The sequence below is a fragment of the Oncorhynchus keta genome, unplaced genomic scaffold (assembly GCF_023373465.1).
Source record: "Oncorhynchus keta strain PuntledgeMale-10-30-2019 unplaced genomic scaffold, Oket_V2 Un_contig_19499_pilon_pilon, whole genome shotgun sequence".
In the NCBI taxonomy this organism is placed as follows: Eukaryota; Metazoa; Chordata; class Actinopteri; order Salmoniformes; family Salmonidae; genus Oncorhynchus; species Oncorhynchus keta.
In genome coordinates, this window is record NW_026281510.1 from 18519 (window position 1) to 39146 (window position 20628).

The following is a 20628-nucleotide window of genomic DNA, read 5'->3' on the forward strand; positions in this document are numbered from 1 at the left end:
TGTGTGTTGTGTTATATTCAGATCTGGTCATCCTTCATGCTGTGTGTGTTGTGTTATATTCAGGTCTGGTCATCCTTCATGCTGTGTGTGTTGTGTTTTATTCAGGTCTGGTCATCCTTCATGCTGTGTGTTGTTGTTTTATTCAGGTCTGGTCATCCTTCATGCTGTGTGTGTTGTGTTTTATTCAGGTCTGGTCATCCTTCATGCTGGTCATCCTTCATGCTGTGTTGTTGTGTTATATTCAGATCTGGTCATCCTTCATGCTGTGTGTGTTGTGTTTTATTCAGGTCTGGTCATCCTTCATGCTGTGTGTGTTGTGTTTTATTCAGATCTGGTCATCCTTCATGCTGTGTGTGTTGTGTTTTACTCAGGTCTGGTGGAGGTGGTCTGCAGTGTCTTCAGCGAGGCAGCCGTCCTGTACGTGGAGAGAGAGGAGAGGCCTGGGAGAAAGAGTAGCCATGATCTCCTGTTGTCTCTACTGGACACTCTGCACAATGTACTGACCAGCACATCCAGAGTGGTGCGCATTGCACTCCAGGTATGCTAAACGTACAGTATCTAGGGCTGCACAATTACTCCACTTCACATCGGAATCATGTGCAATATCCATATCGCAAGAGATCCATATTGCATGCAATACCTTGAAGCGCCACTCAGCCGCGTGTAACGTCTGTTTTCATCGTTTACTCTGTTTGTCGTCTCTCTCCCTTTCTCTTGGGGCTGCTTCCCACACATACCAAGCCCCGCCCCCTGTCACTCAAGCAGCACAGCTCCTCCTCCTTCCTGTTAGAGTCGTTCTATATTTGCATGCTGCTCCGTTACCCCGTTCCGCTAATGGAACCCCTCGCCAACAGCCAATGAAATTGCAGGGTGCCAAATACAAATCAACAGAAATCTCATAAATCATATTTCTCAAACATACAAGTATTAGGCAGCATTTTAAAGATACAATTCTCGTTAATCCAGCCACAGTGTCTGATTTCAAAAATGCTTTACAGCTAAAAGCTCCACAAACGATTATGTTCAGTCACCACCAAGCCACAGAAAAACCCAGCCATTTTTCCAGCCAAAGAGAGGAGTCACAAAAAGCACAAATAGAGATAAAATGAATCACTTACCTTTGATGATCTTCATCAGATGTCACTCATAGGGCTTCATGTTACACAATACATGTATGTTTTGTTCAATAAAGTGGATATTTATATCAAAAAATCTAATTTCACATTGGCGCATTACGTTCAGTAGTTCTAAAACATGCAGTGATTGTGCAGAGAGCCACATGAATTCACAGAAATACTCATTATAAATGTTGATGAAAATTCTAGTGTTGTGCATGGAACTTTAGATACACTTCTCCTTAATGCAACCGCTGTGTCAGATTTCAAAAAAACTTTACGGAAAAAGCATAATCTGAGAACGGCACTCAGAGCCTAAACCAGCCAGAGCAATATCCGCCATGTTGGGTAGTCAACATTAATGCTATTTATGAATATAAATATTCACTTACCTTTGATGATCTTCATCAGAATGCACTCCCAGGAATCACAGTTCCACAATAAATTCTTGTTTTGTTCGATAATGTCCATCATTTATGTCCATTTATGTCCAATAGCTTCTTTTGTTAGGGCGTTTGGTAAACAAATCCAAAAGCGCGATCTGGTCCAGTCGGACGAAACGTTCAAAAAGTTATATTACAGGTTGAAGAAACTTGTCAAACTAAGTATAGAATCCATTTTTAGGATGTTTTTATCATAACATTTCAATAATGTTCCAACCGGAGAATTCCATTGTCTGTAGAAAAGCCATGGAACGAGAGCTAACTCTCGTGACCGCGCGTCATAAGGCTGTGACACTCTGCCAGACCACTGACTCAAAGAGCTCTCATCCGGTCCCACTTCACAGTAGAAGCCGTATTCAAGTTTCTAAAGATGGTAGACATCTAGTGGAAGCCTTAGGAAGTGCGTCTTGACCCATATCCCTCTGTGTATTCGATAAGGCTGAGTTCAAAAACTACAAACCTCAGATTTCCCACTTACTGTTTGGAATTTTTCTCAGGTTTTTGCCTGCCATATGAGTTCTGTTATACTCACAGACATCATTCAAACAGTTTTAGAAACTTCAGAGTATTTTCTATCAAATGCTAATAATAATATGCATATATTCGCATCTGGGACTGAGTAGGAGGCAGTTCACTCTGGGCACGCTATTCATCCAAAAGTGAAAATGCTGCCCCCTATCCCAAATGAGTTAATATAAATCATTATATTTCTATGATTCCAACAGTTCACGCAGGGGTTTTAGTGTATATCGCATGTCAAATTGCAATCGCAATATTCCGTAAGACAATCGCAATATTTGGTAAGAAAATCGCAATTTTATTTTTGGCCCATATCGAGCAAATCTACCTGTATCCATAATCTCTTTTCGAACAGGCCGGTGAAGGGGAGGTTAAGTGTGTGTGTGTGTGTGTGTGTGTGTGTGTGTGTGTGTGTGTGTGTGTGTGTGTGTGTGTGTGTGTGTGTGTGTGTGTGTGTGTGTGTGTGTGTGTGTGTGTGTGTGTGTGTGTGTGTGTGTGTGTGTATTTATTAGGGATCCCCATTAGCCAACACTTCTTACAAAAACAAGTAGTGATGAAGTCAATCTCTCCTCCACTTTGAGCCATGAGAGACTGACATGTTAGCTCCCTATGTATTTTTAAGGGCCAGCCGTGCTGCCCTGTTCTGAGCCAATTGTAATTTTCCTAAGTCCCTGTTTGTGGCACCTGACCACACGACTGAACAGTAGTCCAGGTGTGACAAATCTAGGGCCTGTAGGACCTGCCTTGTTGAGAGTGCTGATAAGAAGGCAGAGCAGCACTTTATTATGGACAGACTTCTCCCCATCTTAGCTACTGTTGTATCAATATGTTGACAGTCAACTTGCTCAATTTCCACACCAACTGCACCCGTGGTTCCGGTGAAGGTTGATAAACATGACACGGAAGCTCTATTAGACTCCGGAAATATGGTTACCCTTGTAACCACGAGCCTGCTGTACCAGTATACTGAATGTGGCAGGGAGATGTCCATTTCCTGTGTTCACGGGGACACAAAGCGGTATCCAACCGTTTGAGCCAACATCGTGACGCCACAAGGGAACTGCCAGATGATGGTGGGTGCAATAACAGAGTTGCCGGTACCTCTCCTACTGGGACAAGATTGTCAGCTGTTTGCGGCCCTGTGGGGGCACGAGCTGAGGAAGAAGGTTAGAGCCCGCCGAAGACGAGAGCGAGGACGACCCATCGCCTTTGCGGCCCGGGAGCAAACGGTTGATCAACCTATATCTACGGGTCCGGAGTCAGAGTGGGTGCCGGAACCCAACCCACAGGAGGAAGAGCCCAGCCTCACCCTCCTCGATTTCGAGGGGCCAGTCGAGACACCCCCTGGAGGCCAACTGAGGGGACAATTCGGGACGGCCCAGTGGGAGGATCCTAACTTGAAAGCCGCCGCAGCCCAAGTGATAGCGGTGGATGGACAGCTACTTCCGGGGGTGAGTGACTGGCGATACCCCCATTTCCAAATCAAGAATAACCTTTTGTATCAGGTGTCGCGCCAACAGGGGGAACTTCGAGAGGTTTTGTTGCTACCCCGACGGTACGTGGGCACTGTTCTTCAGCTGGTCCACACCCACCTGTTGGGGGCGCACCTGGGAATGGAGAAGACCTGGGAACGGATCGCCGCACGGTTCCACTGGCCCGGGATGAGGAGGGCCGTGGAAGATTACTGCCGCAACTGCCCAGAGTGTCAAATGACTGCCCCAAAGGCACACTTCCGAAACTCACTGGTCCCCCTACCGATCATCGGGGTGCTCTTTGAACGCATCGCCATGGACATAGTGGGACCCCTGGTAAAAACAGCACGAGGACACCGGTACATCCTGGTAATAGTGGACTATGACACCCGTTATCCTAAGGCTATTCCCCTATGGGGGTATCCAAGGGAATCGCCCGGTAGCTGTTCCACCTCTTTAGCTGGGTGGGCATCCCGAACGGGATCCTGACAGACCAAGGTACTGAGTTTATGTCCCGCCTCATGAAAGATTTGTGTGCTCTCCTGCAGATCAAGCGGATCCGGACCGCCGTCTTCCACCCGCAGACGGATGGGCTCGTTGAGCGGTTCAATTAAAACGCTCAAAGAAATACTGCGGAAGGTCATCGAGCAGGACGGGAAGAACTGGGACCAGCTACTACCCCACCTAATGTTCTCAATCTGAAAAGTACCCCAGTACACTGGATTTTCCCCTTTCGAACTCTACTGGACCTCGCCAAGGTGGTGTGGGAACCCCAACTGACCCCCTTACGCAGCGTGGTAGAGCACGTGGAGACGATGAGGGAGAGGATGACAGCCATATGGCCAGTCGTGAGGGAACATTTGGAGAAGGCCCAATGCGCCCAAACCCAGGTCTACAATCAGAGAGTCCAGCCCGAGAATTCCAGGTGGGAGACAGGGTATTGGTCTTAATCCCCACGGTCGAAAGTAAGTTCCTGGCAACATGGCACGAGCCATACGAGGTGATCGAGAAGCTGGGACCTGTCAATTGCCGCGTACGGCAGCCGGGGATGCGGAAGCCCCAACAGATTGTAGAAGTGGCACGAGAGGACAGCCTTGCCGTGTTATGGTCAAGACCCAGGACGCCAACGGTACCAGTGGTGGACCTGAGCAATGAGGACCTCAACCCGGCCCAGAAGCAAGAGCTCAGGGAGCTCGTCGATCGGAACATGGCTGTGTTCTCCGAGAAGCCAGGCCGCACGACCCTCATTGAACACCACATCTGTACCCGGACCAGGGAAACGTTATGAAAGAGGCCATAACGGATTCTGGAGGCCCTAAGGAAGGCAGTTTAAAAGGAAGCGGAGGCTATGCTGAGGATGGGGGTCGTTGAAGAGTCTCACAGTGCATGTTGCAGCCCCATCGTGTTGGTGCCCAAACCGGACGGTAGCCTGCGCTTCTGTAATGATTTCCCGGGGTGTGAACGACATAAGCTTGTTCGACACCTACCCCATGCCGAGGGTGGACGAACTCATAGACCGATTGAGAAAGGCCCGGTACATCAGCACCCTTGACCTGACCAAAGGATATTGGCAGGTACCATTGGCAGCCTGGGGTTATCCCCAACTTTGCGGCTATAGCTTCCCCCCCCATCACCGATCTAACCAGGGCCCACCTCCCGAAAACAGTGAAATGGACGGACGAGACAGAAGTGAGCCTCCTGAAATAAGCACTGGTCTCCCATCCGATTCTCGTAACGGCCGATTTCCAGGTGCCGATGGGGAGGAGCACCCCATCATGTACATCAGCCGAAAGCTGATACCTAGAGAAAAAAAGTACTCTATTGTTGAAAAAGAGTGTCTAGCGGTGAAGTGGGCACTAGACACTCTCAAGTATTACCTGTAAGGTACCCACTTCACCCTGGTCACGCACCATGCTCCCCTGGTCTGGATGTCCAGGGGAAAGGACTCAAACGATCGGGTCACCAGGTGGTTCTTGTCCCTTCAACGCTTCTCTTTTTCTGTTGTGCAGAGGTCAGGGGCGAAGCATGGAAACGCGGATGACCTATTGAGAAGGGAGACATACGTCACACTGATGACAGAGTTAGGGGGGGGGGTGTGCTGGACGTGCCAGGTCCCGACGGGCTCTCCGGCCAGGACTACTTGGGGCTGATTGGGGATTGGTGAGGAATCAAGGGCTGATTGCTCACCACCTGTACAAGTCGCATAAAGTTGCCAGAAGGGCAGCACACAGGGGAGGGACTGGGGAAGGAAAGGACTCCCGTATAGTTGGGGACGGTACCAGAGGTAACAGGAGGGAGTTCAGTTTTTTACATTTTGTCAATGTAAATTGTCCGGTGGCGATTTTAGGAGTTGTTCAGCAGTCTTATGGCTTGGAGGTAGAAGCTGTTGAGGAGTCTTTTGGTCCTAGCAAAGCACCCCCACACCATCACACCTCATCACCGTGCTTCACAGTGTCTCTGAATGTCCTTGAGTGGCCCAGCCAGAGCCCAGACTTAAACCTGATCAAACATCTCTGGAGAGACCAAAAATATAATTGTGCAGCAATTCCTTCCAAACCTGACAGAGCTTGAGAGGATCTTCAGAGAAGAACGGGATAAACTCCCCAAATACAGTTGTGCCAAGCTTGTAGCATCATACCCAAGAAGACTTGAGGTGCTTCAACAAATACTGAGTAAAAGGTCTGAATACTTATGTAAATGTGATATTTCAGTTTATTTTTATTTTTATACATTTGATAAAAACTTGTTTTTGCTTCGTCATTATGGGGCATTGTGTGTAGATTGAGGAGGGGAAAACACTATTTAATGCTGTAACGTAGCAAAATGTTGAAAAAGTCAGGAGGTCTGAATGCTTTCTGAATGCACTGTATTTTATATATTTGCCTCTTCTCAACTTCCAGTGGGATGAGCAGTAAGAAGCAAATATATCCCATTGAAGTTCATCTTTTAGACACTAAGGATTCACAAGGTCCCCCACCCGAGGGACACTCCATTGTCTCCCACTGCCCCTCATTAGCTTTAGTTGTCCTCTACAGAGCCTTCGTCCACTTCCTGGTATACATATTTATGCAGCCCGGACATTGGGAGAACAGAGGAGACGAGAGGAGAGGGGAATGACATAATGGAAATCAATTCTCTCACTGGAATGAAAAAATGCAAAGCTCATTAAAAGGGCTTCTGCACAAACCAAATTCATTTAGGTAATAATGATAAGGAAGGAAGAATATGTGGCCAGTGTCGTCTTCAAGTTGTCTCGCTCTCTCTCTCTCTCTCTGATTCACTCAGAATTAATATTTTAAATGGATGAGGAAGTTAATCGAGAAAGTTCTACATGCTTCACAATTAAGCAAAAGAAGAAGAGCTGAAAAAATAGCATGGAATAATAATCACATTAACTGCAGACAGCCAATCTTCCTTCCCAAAGTTTTGTGCTGACCGAAAAACCTGCTTAAAATAAGCCAGCAGTCCCTCAGAAGGAAAGAGAGAGAGAGAGAGCAGGGAGAGGAGAAGAGGGAGGGAGTGAGAGGAGAGGAGGGAGAGGACAGAGGGGAAAGGAGAGGAGGGAGAGAGAGAAAAGGAGGGAGAGGAGAGGGAGGGGTTGAGAAACCAGAAGAGAACCAGATGGAGAGTGTCTTTCAGTCTAACCCAACCAACCAGCCAGTCTTATTTTGATTTGTTCTACATCTATTTCCATCCACCAAAGGGAACAGCCAGTTTGTCATAGAAATGAAATCTACCTCCCAGGAGGTGACTGCTGTTAAGGCCAGGCATTTGTTTTAAAGGAGATTTGAAGATTTGAATATGTTAAGGGTGAGACTAATGGTGCTACAGCTGTCTAACAGGACTAGTAATACTGTTCTACTGTACTAACCTAAACAACACTGTTACAGCTGTCCAACAGGACTAGTAATACTGTTCTACTGTACTAACCTAAACAACACTGTTACAGCTGTCCAACAGGACTAGTAATACTGTTCTACTGTACTAACCTAAACAACACTGCTATAGCTGTCCAACAGGACTAGTAATACTGTTCTACTATACTAACCTAAACAACACTGCTACAGCTGTCTAACAGGACCAGTAATACTGTTCTACTGTACTAACCTAAACAACACTGTTACAGCTGTCTAACAGGACTAGTAATACTGTTCTACTGTACTAACCTAAACAACACTGTTACAGCTGTCCAACAGGACTAGTAATACTGTTCTACTGTACTAACCTAAACAACACTGTTACAGCTGTCCAACAGGACTAGTAATACTGTTCTACTGTACTAACCTAAACAACACTGCTACAGCTGTCCAACAGGACTAGTAATACTGTTCTACTGTACTAACCTAAACAACACTGTTACAGCTGTCCAACAGGACTAGTAATACTGTTCTACTGTACTAACCTAAACAACACTGTTACAGCTGTCCAACAGGACTAGTAATACTGTTCTACTGTACTAACCTAAACAACACTGTTACGCTGTCTAACAGGACCAGTAATACTGTTCTACTGTACTAACCTAAACAACACTGTTACAGCTGTCTAACAGGACTAGTAATACTGTTCTACTGTACTAACCTAAACAACACTGCTACAGCTGTCCAACAGGACTAGTAATACTGTTCTACTGTACTAACCTAAACAACACTGCTACAGCTGTCCAACAGGACTAGTAATACTGTTCTACTATACTAACCTAAACAACACTGCTACAGCTGTCTAACAGGACTAGTAATACTGTTCTACTATACTAACCTAAACAACACTGCTACAGCTGTCTAACAGGACTAGTAATACTGTTCTACTGTACTAACCTAAACAACACTGCTACAGCTGTCTAACAGGACTAGTAATACTGTTCTACTATACTAACCTAAACAACACTGCTACAGCTGTCTAACAGGACTAGTAATACTGTTCTACTGTACTAACCTAAACAACACTGCTACAGCTGTCCAACAGGACTAGTAATACTGTTCTACTATACTAACCTAAACAACACTGCTACAGCTGTCTAACAGGACTAGTAATGCTGTTCTACTATACTAACCTAAACAACACTGCTACAGCTGTCTAACAGGACTAGTAATACTGTTCTACTGTACTAACCTAAACAACACTGTTACAGCTGTCCAACAGGACTAGTAATACTGTTCTACTGTACTAACCTAAACAACACTGTTACAGCTGTCTAACAGGACTAGTAATACTGTTCTACTGTACTAACCTAAACAACACTGCTACAGCTGTCTAACAGGACTAGTAATACTGTTCTACTGTACTAACCTAAACAACACTGCTACAGCTGTCTAACAGGACTAGTAATACTGTTCTACTGTACTAACCTAAACAACACTGTTACAGCTGTCTAACAGGACTAGTAATACTGTTCTACTGTACTAACCTAAACAACACTGCTACAGCTGTCTAACAGGACTAGTAATACTGTTCTACTGTACTAACCTAAACAACACTGCTACAGCTGTCTAACAGGACTAGTAATACTGTTCTACTGTACTAACCTAAACAACACTGCTACAGCTGTCTAACAGGACTAGTAATACTGTTCTACTGTACTAACCTAAACAACACTGTTACAGCTGTCCAACAGGACTAGTAATACTGTTCTACTGTACTAACCTAAACAACACTGCTACAGCTGTCTAACAGGACTAGTAATACTGTTCTACTGTACTAACCTAAACAACACTGCTACAGCTGTCTAACAGGACTAGTAATACTGTTATACTGTACTAACCTAAACAACACTGCTACAGCTGTCTAACAGGACTAGTAATACTGTTCTACTGTACTAACCTAAACAACACTGCTACAGCTGTCTAACAGGACTAGTAATACTGTTCTACTATACTAACCTAAACAACACTGTTACAGCTGTCTAACAGGACTAGTAATACTGTTCTACTGTACTAACCTAAACAACACTGCTACAGCTGTCTAACAGGACTAGTAATACTGTTCTACTGTACTAACCTAAACAACACTGTTACAGCTGTCCAACAGGACTAGTAATACTGTTATACTATACTAACCTAAACAACACTGCTACAGCTGTCTAACAGGACTGGTAATACTGTTCTACTGTACTAACCTAAACAACACTGTTACAGCTGTCTAACAGGACTAGTAATACTGTTCTACTATACTAACCTAAACAACACTGCTATAGCTGTCTAACAGGACTGGTAATACTGTTCTACTGTACTAACCTAAACAACACTGCTACAGCTGTCTAACAGGACTAGTAATACTGTTCTACTGTACTAACCTAAACAACACTGTTACAGCTGTCTAACAGGACTAGTAATACTGTTCTACTATACTAACCTAAACAACACTGCTACAGCTGTCCAACAGGACTAGTAATACTGTTCTACTGTACTAACCTAAACAACACTGTTACAGCTGTCTAACAGGACTAGTAATACTGTTCTACTGTACTAACCTAAACAACACTGCTACAGCTGTCCAACAGGACTAGTAATACTGTTCTACTGTACTAACCTAAACAACACTGTTACAGCTGTCTAACAGGACTAGTAATACTGTTCTACTGTACTAACCTAAACAACACTGTTACAGCTGTCCAACAGGACTAGTAATACTGTTCTACTGTACTAACCTAAACAACACTGTTACAGCTGTCCAACAGGACTAGTAATACTGTTCTACTGTACTAACCTAAACAACACTGTTACAGCTGTCCAACAGGACTAGTAATACTGTTCTACTGTACTAACCTAAACAACACTGCTACAGCTGTCCAACAGGACTAGTAATACTGTTCTACTGTACTAACCTAAACAACACTGCTATAGCTGTCTAACAGGACTAGTAATACTGTTCTACTGTACTAACCTAAACAACACTGTTCTACTGCTGTCTAACAGGACTAGTAATACTGTTCTACTGTACTAACCTAAACAACACTGTTACAGCTGTCCAACAGGACTAGTAATACTGTTCTACTGTACTAACCTAAACAACACTGTTACAGCTGTCCAACAGGACTAGTAATACTGTTCTACTGTACTAACCTAAACAACACTGTTACAGCTGTCTAACAGGACTAGTAATACTGTTCTACTGTACTAACCTAAACAACACTACAGCTGTCTAACAGGACTAGTAATACTGTTCTACTGTACTAACCTAAACAACACTGCTACAGCTGTCCAACAGGACTAGTAATACTGTTCTACTGTACTAACCTAAACAACACTGCTACAGCTGTCCAACAGGACTAGTAATACTGTTCTACTATACTAACCTAAACAACACTGCTACAGCTGTCTAACAGGACTAGTAATACTGTTCTCTATACTAACCTAAACAACACTGTTTACAGCTGTCTAACAGGACTAGTAATACTGTTCTACTGTACTAACCTAAACAACACTGCTACAACTGTCTAACAGGACTAGTAATACTGTTCTACTATACTAACCTAAACAACACTGCTACAGCTGTCTAACAGGACTAGTAATACTGTTCTACTGTACTAACCTAAACAACACTGCTACAGCTGTCCAACAGGACTAGTAATACTGTTCTACTACTAACCTAAACAACACTGCTACAGCTGTCTAACAGGACTAGTAATGCTGTTCTACTATACTAACCTAAACAACACTGCTACAGCTGTCTAACAGGACTATAATGTAATACTGTTATACTGTACTAACCTAAACAACACTGCTACAGCTGTCCAACAGGACTAGTAATACTGTTCTACTGTACTAACCTAAACAACACTGTTACGCTGTCTAACAGGACCAGTAATACTGTTCTACTGTACTAACCTAAACAACACTGTTACAGCTGTCCAACAGGACTAGTAATACTGTTATACTGTACTAACCTAAACAACACTGTTACGCTGTCTAACAGGACCAGTAATACTGTTATACTGTACTAACCTAAACAACACTGTTACGCTGTCTAACAGGACCAGTAATACTGTTATACTGTACTAACCTAAACAACACTGTTACGCTGTCTAACAGGACCAGTAATACTGTTCTACTGTACTAACCTAAACAACACTGTTACAGCTGTCCAACAGGACCAGTAATACTGTTCTACTGTACTAACCTAAACAACACTGTTACAGCTGTCCAACAGGACCAGTAATACTGTTCTACTGTACTAACCTAAACAACACTGTTACGCTGTCTAACAGGACTGGTAATACTGTTCTACTGTACTAACCTAAACAACACTGTTACAGCTGTCCAACAGGACGAGTAATACTGTTCTACCCAGGACAAGACTTGCACTTGGTTCATCTCAGACCTCAGCCAATATTTAGCAGATGTGATGAAACCTAGCTCAACACAGTGCTGCCTGTGCCTGTCCGCCTGTGTGTCTGTCCGTCTGTCTGTCTGTTTGTATGTCTCAACACCCAATATATAATATATATAATAATATATGCCATTTAGCATTAACATCTCTCTGTTTTACCTCTTTCCTACAATATTGATTTCTCATTGTCTTTACTGCTGAGACGAAAACAATAACCTAGTGTTGTCAATCAACAGTTCTGATCTGAAGCCAGTCAACTGATCTCTCTCTCTGTGTGCTTGTGTGCTACAGGGAGCTGAGTCCCAGGGAGAGACCCAGGCTGCAGAGGACCTCCTGCTCATCAACAAACCTCTGACACAACTCACATCCCTGCTCATTCAGATGGTAAGACATGGTGTCTGTCTGTCTGTCTGTCTGTCTGTCTGTCTGTCTGTCTGTCTGTCTGTCTGTCTGTCTGTCTGTGTACCTGTCTGTCTGTCTGTACCTGTCTGTCTGTCTGTCTGTACCTGTCTGTCTGTCTGTACCTGTCTGTCTGTCTGTACCTGTCTGTCTGTCTGTCTGTTTGTACCTGTCTGTCTGTCTGTTTGTACCTGTCTGTCTGTCTGTTTGTACCTGTATGTCTGTCTGTACCTGTCTGTCTGTCTGTCTGTACCTGTATGTCTGTCTGTACCTGTATGTCTGTCTGTACCTGTCTGTCTGTCTGTCTGTACCTGTATGTCTGTCTGTACCTGTCTGTCTGTCTGTCTGTATGTCTGTCTGTACCTGTCTGTCTGTCTGTCTGTCTGTCTGTCTGTCTGTCTGTCTGTCTGTCTGTCTGTCTGTCTGTTTGTACCTGTATGTCTGTCTGTACCTGTCTGTTTGTACCTGTATGTCTGTCTGTACCTGTCTGTCTGTCTGTCTGTTTGTACCTGTATGTCTGTCTGTACCTGTCTGTCTGTCTGTCTGTTTGTACCTGTATGTCTGTCTGTACCTGTCTGTCTGCCTGTTTGTACCTGTATGTCTGTCTGTACCTGTCTGTCTGCCTGTTTGTACCTGTATGTCTGTCTGTACCTGTCTGTCTGTCTGTTTGTACCTGTCTGTCTGCCTGTTTGTACTGTCTGTACCTGTCTGTCTGCCTGTTAGTACTGGATGTGTTATTATTACAGTTTAAAAAACAGTGCAGTGTATTTATATAGGATATCCAAAAATACTTGATATAAGTTGTTTGAAAAGTGCTGGAGCCCTCAGATCAAGGGGTTTGGAAGAGCTAGCCACTGCCAGGTAAATGCTGGTTCATCTTTGCCAATATTATTCAACATGACACAAATATGTTAGGAAAAAGTAATGATCCATTCCCAGTGTATTTTTGATGTGATTTCCATTCTAATTGAGTGTAGCTAGTCTTATGATAATACATCAAATAGTCAGCTTGAAATAATTCATTTCAAACAATATTAAATCATATTTTCATTGTCAGTCATGACTTTTGACCAAGCCCCTGAAAACTTGACCTGTTGCTGATACAACATCATAAACTGAGTGGATTCTGAACGCATCATCAATAATGGACGACCCATTGTGGTTTAATGGTTTCTGCTGGTTCTGTGATATAAGAATCTATAGAAATAGATTTATGAATAATGATGACAGCGTCTTGAGATAGATGGCTCCTGCGTTTTAAAATGAAGAGTTGAGGTTATTACATAGTTAATTGTATTATTAGCCCCATCATTCCACTGTGAAATAGGCTTAAAATAAAAAGCATTTGGGATTTCCGCCGGCCTTCGTATTTCTCAAAAGTATTTCTCATTCACGGCTAACTTTGGCCTTGAGGTTAGGTCAAGGTAACTCACCTTCATAAAGTACCAGGGGCTTGAAGGATTGACGACTTCCAGTGGACAGGTTGTATCTGTTGCACATGGTAGTGCCACACTCCTACACAGTACACACACATAGCAAAGCAAAGAGGTCACACACACACAGAGTACACACACACCATATAGCCTCCCCCCTAGAGTACCTCTGGTCCACCATACTCTCAGTTGGTATTTCTGAGTGAGTGAACTGAGTGAACACACACACATAGGAACACTCTGCAAGCCTCCCCTCTGGCCATGTAAATCACACAGATGGCATAGGAGAACAGACCCACTGGGAGGGCCTTTTAAACGCTTTATGCCAGCACGCCCCGTGGTGCTGCATGGAGCCCACTCTGTGTTTACCCCTGGCCACAGACACGCAGACAGCCTGTACTCAGACCCAGGATTCATCCACCTCCACAGCCCCAGTCTCAGGCCCAGCCAAGCTGTCCCTCTGAGCCGTAGGGGAGTGACTCAATCTACCAGCCCCACCCACCTCCCTCCACCACAATCACTACCACCACCACCACTCAGTGCACCAGCAGCCCAGACTGCTAGCCTTGTGTCAACATATTTCTGCATAAAAACAGTGAGCTGAGAGCATGACAATGTGCCTGTCTGGAAGTCAGCGACCTGCAGTTGAACCACACTCAACCTCTGTCTGAATAGGCTTCTGTTTGACTGGGGCTTTGTTTGTGTGTGTGTGTGTGTGTAAATTAATACATTTGTTATGGGGAGGGGGAGTATGTTGTGTCATTATGGGGGAGGGGGGGGGCTGAACAGAGTGTGTCACAACAGGGTCTGAAACACAAACCTGCTCTCTCGGTGACCTCCACTTGTGGTCTGTCACAAACAGATTGCACACTAAAAACAGCCATGTCTTGGAAGGAGACAACCAAACCTCTAATCAGTGTTATACTGCTGATATAACCCTGCCTCTTTTTACAGCAATAGCAAAGGATTTTATGGGAAATTATGCAAATACATACAAACTTAGCATGAGCTCCCAAACTCTGTGCCTGATAATATGCAATTTTACAGCGACTGTAAATTAACATTTGCTCCGCATGTTGAAGAATGTTTATGAATATATCTAGCCCTTCACCAGCACAGTGCATCAAGAAGACGTATGTGTTTTGAGGCAGAGAGAGGCCTTATTGAATACATGTTAAATACAGACTTCAACAACACAGGCAGGTGTCCTAGTAAATACACCTCAGGATCCCTCTCAATGTTACTTACTGACAAAGAATTAGAGTATGCCTGGGAGAGTTTGTGTGTGTTTGCGTCTGTGTGTGCGTGTGTGAGTTAATGAATACATTTGTTTAGGGCAGGGGAAGTATGTTATGTCATGATGGGGGCAGTACGCTGAGAGCAGCAGCAGCACTCTGAGGGCAGCAGCAGAACTCTGAGGGCAGCAGCAGCACTCTGAGGGCAGCAGCAGCACTCTGAGGGCAGCAGCAGCACTCTGAGGGCAGCAGCAGAACTCTGAGGGCAGCAGCAGATCTCGGAGGGCAGCAGCAGATCTGAGGGCAGCAGCAGATCTCTGAGGGCAGCAGCAGAACTCTGGGGCAGCAGCAGAACTCAGCAGCAGAACTCTGAGGGCAGCAGAACTCTGAGGGCAGCAGATCTCTGAGGGCAGCAGCAGAACTCTGAGGGCAGCAGCAGCACTCTGAGGGCAGCAGCAGATCTCTGAGGGCAGCAGCAGATCTCTGAAGGCAGCAGCAGCAGCACTCTGAGGGCAGCAGCAGATCTCTGAGGGCAGCAGCAGCACTCTGAGGGCAGCATTAGAGGGCAGCACTGCCACACGTCAGTCCACTAGTTGCTCCCCTCTCCTCTTTCAGCCCACTTTAATAGCTTTTATTTCATGCATTGGATTCATTGCATGTTATTTCTTATCCTTCTTTAGATGCATCTACTACCACTGTTGAGTAAACAGGATATTGATGTAAAGCCTGCTGAGCAGGTGTTAACTCTTGTCTGTTTTGACTTAGTATTGGCATCTGAACAATACTATCAGCACAGGACTGCACAGTGAGACTAAAGAGCCTTTCAGTGGTGGGTTTGGCTTGAGCAGGGAGTTTAGAATGCTGGGCCTTTTGGGATAGACCTGGGGGCGGGCTCTTTCTGGATCATTGTTTGGGATTTCGGCATTTGGCTCGTGCTGAGTGGCGGCCGACGTACAAAAGAGGGGCAGGATTAGGCCCTCTCTGCGCCCCTGGCCCCTTAGCCCCATGGGACTGGGGAAGAGGAGAAGAGGGCAGCAACGAATCAGCGGTGAAAGGAGCCTAAACCCCAGTGATTACGCCCCTAGCTTTTAGCTTTTACTGAAATAGAGGACTGGGTGGGGACTAGAGGGAGAAGCCCTGAGCTGAGCTCAGTTTCATTACTAGGTCACAGTGATGTGATGGGTTCCTATAGAAGGTCTATTGCTTATAACCCAAAGTGTGTCTCTCTCTCACTCGATGATGAAGCTTCAAAGCCCCCTACCCTATCCCCCTAGCCTATCCCCCTAGCCTAGCCCCTTAGCCTAGCCCACTAGCCTAGCAGCCCCCTAGCCTAGCCCCCTAGCCTAGCCCACTAGTATAGATCCCTAGGCTCCTAGCCTAGCTCCCTAGTCTAACCCCCTAGCCTCTAATGTCCACAGCAGGCACACATCAGGGCAGGGCCACTATACCTAACCTAGCTCCCTAGCCTCTAATGTCTATGGCAGGCACTCTCATCAGGACCACTATACCTAGCCCCCTAGCCTTAGGCTCGCTCCCTAGCTTAGCCTCCTAGCCTAGCTCCCTAGTCTAACCCCTTAGCCTCTAATGTCCACAGCAGGCACTCATCGGGGCAGGGCCACTATACCTAACTATACCTAGCCTCCTAGCCTCTAATGTCAACAGGAGACACTCTCATGAGGGCAGGGCCACTATACCTAGCCTGGTCCCACATCTGTTTGTTTTGTATAGCCAACTCATATGTTTGTTATTGCCAAATAATGATCATAGGAGTTCGCTATACAGCACAACCAGACATGATACCAGGCTACTATTACACCTAGTTGCACAGATAGTCCTCCCATGGATGTTTCATCAGTCAGTCAGTACTGTTTGACACAGAAATATAGAAATGGAACAGAAACTATGGAACTGCCTATCACAGTAACCCCCCCATATGTACCTTCAGCACAGACCTGCGTTATTTTTTATCAGTCTCAGGATACATTCTAAATCTCCTTCCGAGACGTCATCATGGCTCTTATTCAGCACCAATATGGGCTGAGCTGTCCATGGAATAGCAGCATGGCAAAGGGAGTGTCCCAAATGGATTCCTATTCCCTTTATAGTGCACTACTTTTGACCAGGCCCTATATAAGGAATGGGGTGCCATTTGGGACGGAGACACTTATTACAGAGTATGAAGAAGTGGAATGGAAGAGGGAAGGGAAGACGAGACAGCTGAGTTAATGGAGATTTCTCCCACTGATTGATATGTCACTCATCGCTGCCATGGCAGCCTGTCACTATCAGTGGTATTTGACACCTGGCAACATGAAGAGAAGGGAAATACAGAGATGATGATGACAGGGAAATGGTGAAGGAACCAAATCCAGTTTGAGACCAGATTGAACCAAAGAATAAAGTGAAAATTAATTGGGATGTTTATCACCTCTTGGAATGGTTATTTTCTAGACTGACAAGGCTGTAGTTAGCATGCTAGTGGCTAGATTGTAGTTAGCCTGCTAGTGGCTAGGCTGTAGTTAGCCTGCTAGTGGCTAGGCTGTAGTTAGCCTGCTAGTGGCTAGGCTGTCGTTAGCCTGCTAGTGGCTAGGCTGTCGTTAGCCTGCTGGTGACTAGGCTGTCGTTAGCCTGCTGGTGACTAGGCTGTCGTTAGCCTGCTGGTGGCTAGGCTGTCGTTAGCCTGCTGGTGACTAGGCTGTCGTTAGCCTGCTGGTGACTAGGCTGTCGTTAGCCTGCTGGTGGCTTGGCTGTCATTAGCCTGCTGGTGGCTAGGCTGTAGTTAGCCTGTTGGTGGCTAGGCTGTAGTTAGCATGCTGGTGGCAAGGCTGTCGTTAGCCTGCTGGTGACTAGGCTGTCATTTGCCTGCTGGTGGCTTGGCTGTCGTTAACCTGCTGGTGGCTAGGCTGTAGTTAGCATGTTAGTGGCTTGGATGTCTTTAGCCTGCTAGTGGCTTGGCTGTGGTTAGCCTGCTGGTGGCTAGGCTGTAGTTAGCATGCTAGTGGCTTGGCTGTAGGTCAGTGGAAGGGGAGGGAAGAACAGCTCATAATAATGGCTGGAATGGAATAAATGGAATGGTATTCTACTCCATCCCAGCCATTATTACGAGCCGTCCTCCCCTCACAGCTTCCACTACTGTAGTTAGCAGAAGTGGTTTGGTGATTATACACAGGACCAGGTGATGATGAGTCAGTCTAATCACATCACAGTGGTTTACATTGTGTTATCTCATTACAGGTGTCAAGGTTGACATTTCTCTAAGAGCAGAAACCAAAAGACTTTCTGAAAATAAAGTACAGTAGAGCTGAATAGAACAGTTGTATAAAAGCAGTAACCATAATTAATTAACACGACTGGTCTTGTGTTGCGTAGAAGTATTGCAGAAAGCTATCCCAGATGAGCACCCCATTCCTGGAGAACTTTTGGTAGCCCCGGCACATCTTAATAATATTCAGTTGACTCTGAGTTCGCGCCCAGGCTCTGTCGTAACCAGCCGCGACCGGGAGGTCCGTGTGGCGACGCACAATTGGCCTAGCGTCGTCCGGGTTAGGGAGGGTTTGGCCGGTAGGGATATCCTTGTCTCATCGCGCACCAGCGACTCCTGTGGCGGGCCGGGTGCAGTGCGCGCTAACCAAGGTTGCCAGGTGCATGGTGTTTCCTCCGACACATTGGTGCGGCTGGCTTCCAGGTTGGATGCGCGCTGTGTTAAGAAGCAGTGCGGCTTGGTTGGGTTGTGTATCGGAGGACGCATGACCTTCAACCTTCGTCTCTCCCGAGCCTGTACGGGAGTTGTAGCGATGAGACAAGATAGTAGCTACTAAAACAATTGGATACCACGAAATTGGGGAGAAAAAATAATAATAATAAATAAAGAATATTCAGTTGTCTTTGTGTGTGTTCCCTGTTATGTAGCTGCCGTGTGAGGATGCGGAGGTGTATGAGGAGACCAGTCAGTGCCTGTCCCTGCTGATGCAGCTGTATGGAGGGGACAGCCCTGACTCCCTCAGCCCCCTGAACCTCCAGAGCCTCAGCCACGCGCTGCAGCTCCAGACCCAACCTAAACAACACAGACTACTGCTCCGTATCATCAAACGCCTGGTGAGTAGAGAACCCTCCCACCTATAGCACTAGTTACAGCTTAAGATACTACTGTGTTATAATAGTAGCAGTAGTAGTAGCAGTATTAGCAGTAGTAGTAGTAGTAGTAGTAGTAGCAGCAGTAGTAGCAGTAGTAGTAGTAGTAGTAGTAGTAGTAGTAGTAGTAGTAGTAGTAGTAGTAGTAGTAGTAGCAGCAGTAGTAGTAGTAGCAGTGGTAGGAGTAGCAGTAGTAGTAGTAGTATTAGTAGCAGTAGTAGTAGCAGTGGTAGCAATAGTAGCAGTGGTAGCAGTAGTAGTAGGAGTAGTATAGTGTAGTAGCATTAGTAGCAGCAGTAGCAGTAGTAGTAGTAGCAGTAGTAGAAGCAGCAGCAGCAGTAGTAGTAGCAGCAGTAGTAGCAGTGGGTAGCAGCAGTAGTAGCAGCAGTAGTAGCAGTGGGTAGTAGTAGTGGTAGTAGTATAGTGTAGTAGCAGTAGTAGCAGTAGTAGTAGCAGTAGCAGTAGTAGTAGTGTAGTAGCAGTAGCAGCAGTAGTAGCAGTGGTAGCAGCAGTAGTAGTAGGTAGTAGCAGTAGTAGTAGCAGTAGGGTAGCAGCAGTGTAGTAGTAGTGTAGTAGCAGTAGTAGTAGCAGTATAGTGGTAGCAGTAGTAGTAGTAGTGTAGTAGTAGCAGTAGCAGTAGCAGTAGTAGCAGTAGTAGCAGTAGTAGCAGCAGTAGTAGCAGCAGTAGTAGTAGTGGGTAGTAGTAGTGTAGTAGCAGTAGCAGTGGTAGCAGCAGTAGTAGTAGGAGTAGTATAGTGTAGTAGCAGTAGTAGCAGTAGTAGTAGTATAGTGGTAGCAGTAGTAGTAGGAGCAGTAGTGTAGTAGTAGCAGTAGTAGTAGTAGTAGTAGTAGTAGCAGTAACAGTAGTAGCAGCAGTAGTAGCAGCAGTAGTAGTAGTAGTAGGAGTAGTATAGTGTAGTAGCAGTCGTAGCAGTAGTAGTAGCAGTAGTAGCAGCAGTGGTAGCAGTAGTAGCAGCAGTGGTAGCAGTAGTAGTAGGAGTAGAGGTGTCAGCAGCACCTCGAAAGAGAGAGGGAAAGAGTGATTAAAGGAAGAGAGAGCCAGTTTGTGTGTGTGTGTTCATGTGTGCGTACGCTTGTGTGTATGTTCTTCTTTACTGAATAGGTCGGGTGGCTGGGGGCCACGAACTGTACTGTTGTTCCAGTGTTTGTGGTGGGGAGTGATTCAGAGCTGGCCTGGAGGAATGGCAGGGCAGCTGACCTCAAGCCTGCCTTGTTGTCTCTCTCTCTCCCTGGGGGTGGGAAATCGGGGGACTATCCATTCCAAAATAACTCCTGTGAACAAAGAAGTGAGAAATATGGAAGTAATACTGTACAGGAGCCACAGTTACAGTGATTGGGCTTCAGGAATGTCATCACTTCACTCACTGTTTTCTGCTTTAATTGATGCATTATTTGAAACAGTCTTTAACCTGTTGGTTCAGCTCAGATACCCAGACTACAATGCACTTATGTGATGTGAGCCTATGCAGTTACTTACATTATCGGGGACCATGAATTGATATTGTGGTCTGGTTGTATGTTCAGGCTTTTTGATA

The 20628-nt window shown here is 45.5% G+C and overlaps 1 protein-coding gene across 1 annotated transcript; it reads left to right on the forward strand.

Moving 5' to 3' along the window:
• Positions 1–371: 371 nt before the first annotated feature.
• On the forward strand, positions 372–20585 carry LOC127920426 (serine/threonine-protein kinase ULK4-like; the record flags this gene model as incomplete). The annotated part of the gene is made up of 4 exons (XM_052504512.1): positions 372–538; positions 12166–12258; positions 18851–19036; positions 20196–20585. Coding segments are annotated over 4 exons (677 nt in total), but the record flags the coding sequence as incomplete, so codon positions are not given.
• Positions 20586–20628: the final 43 nt, after the last annotated feature.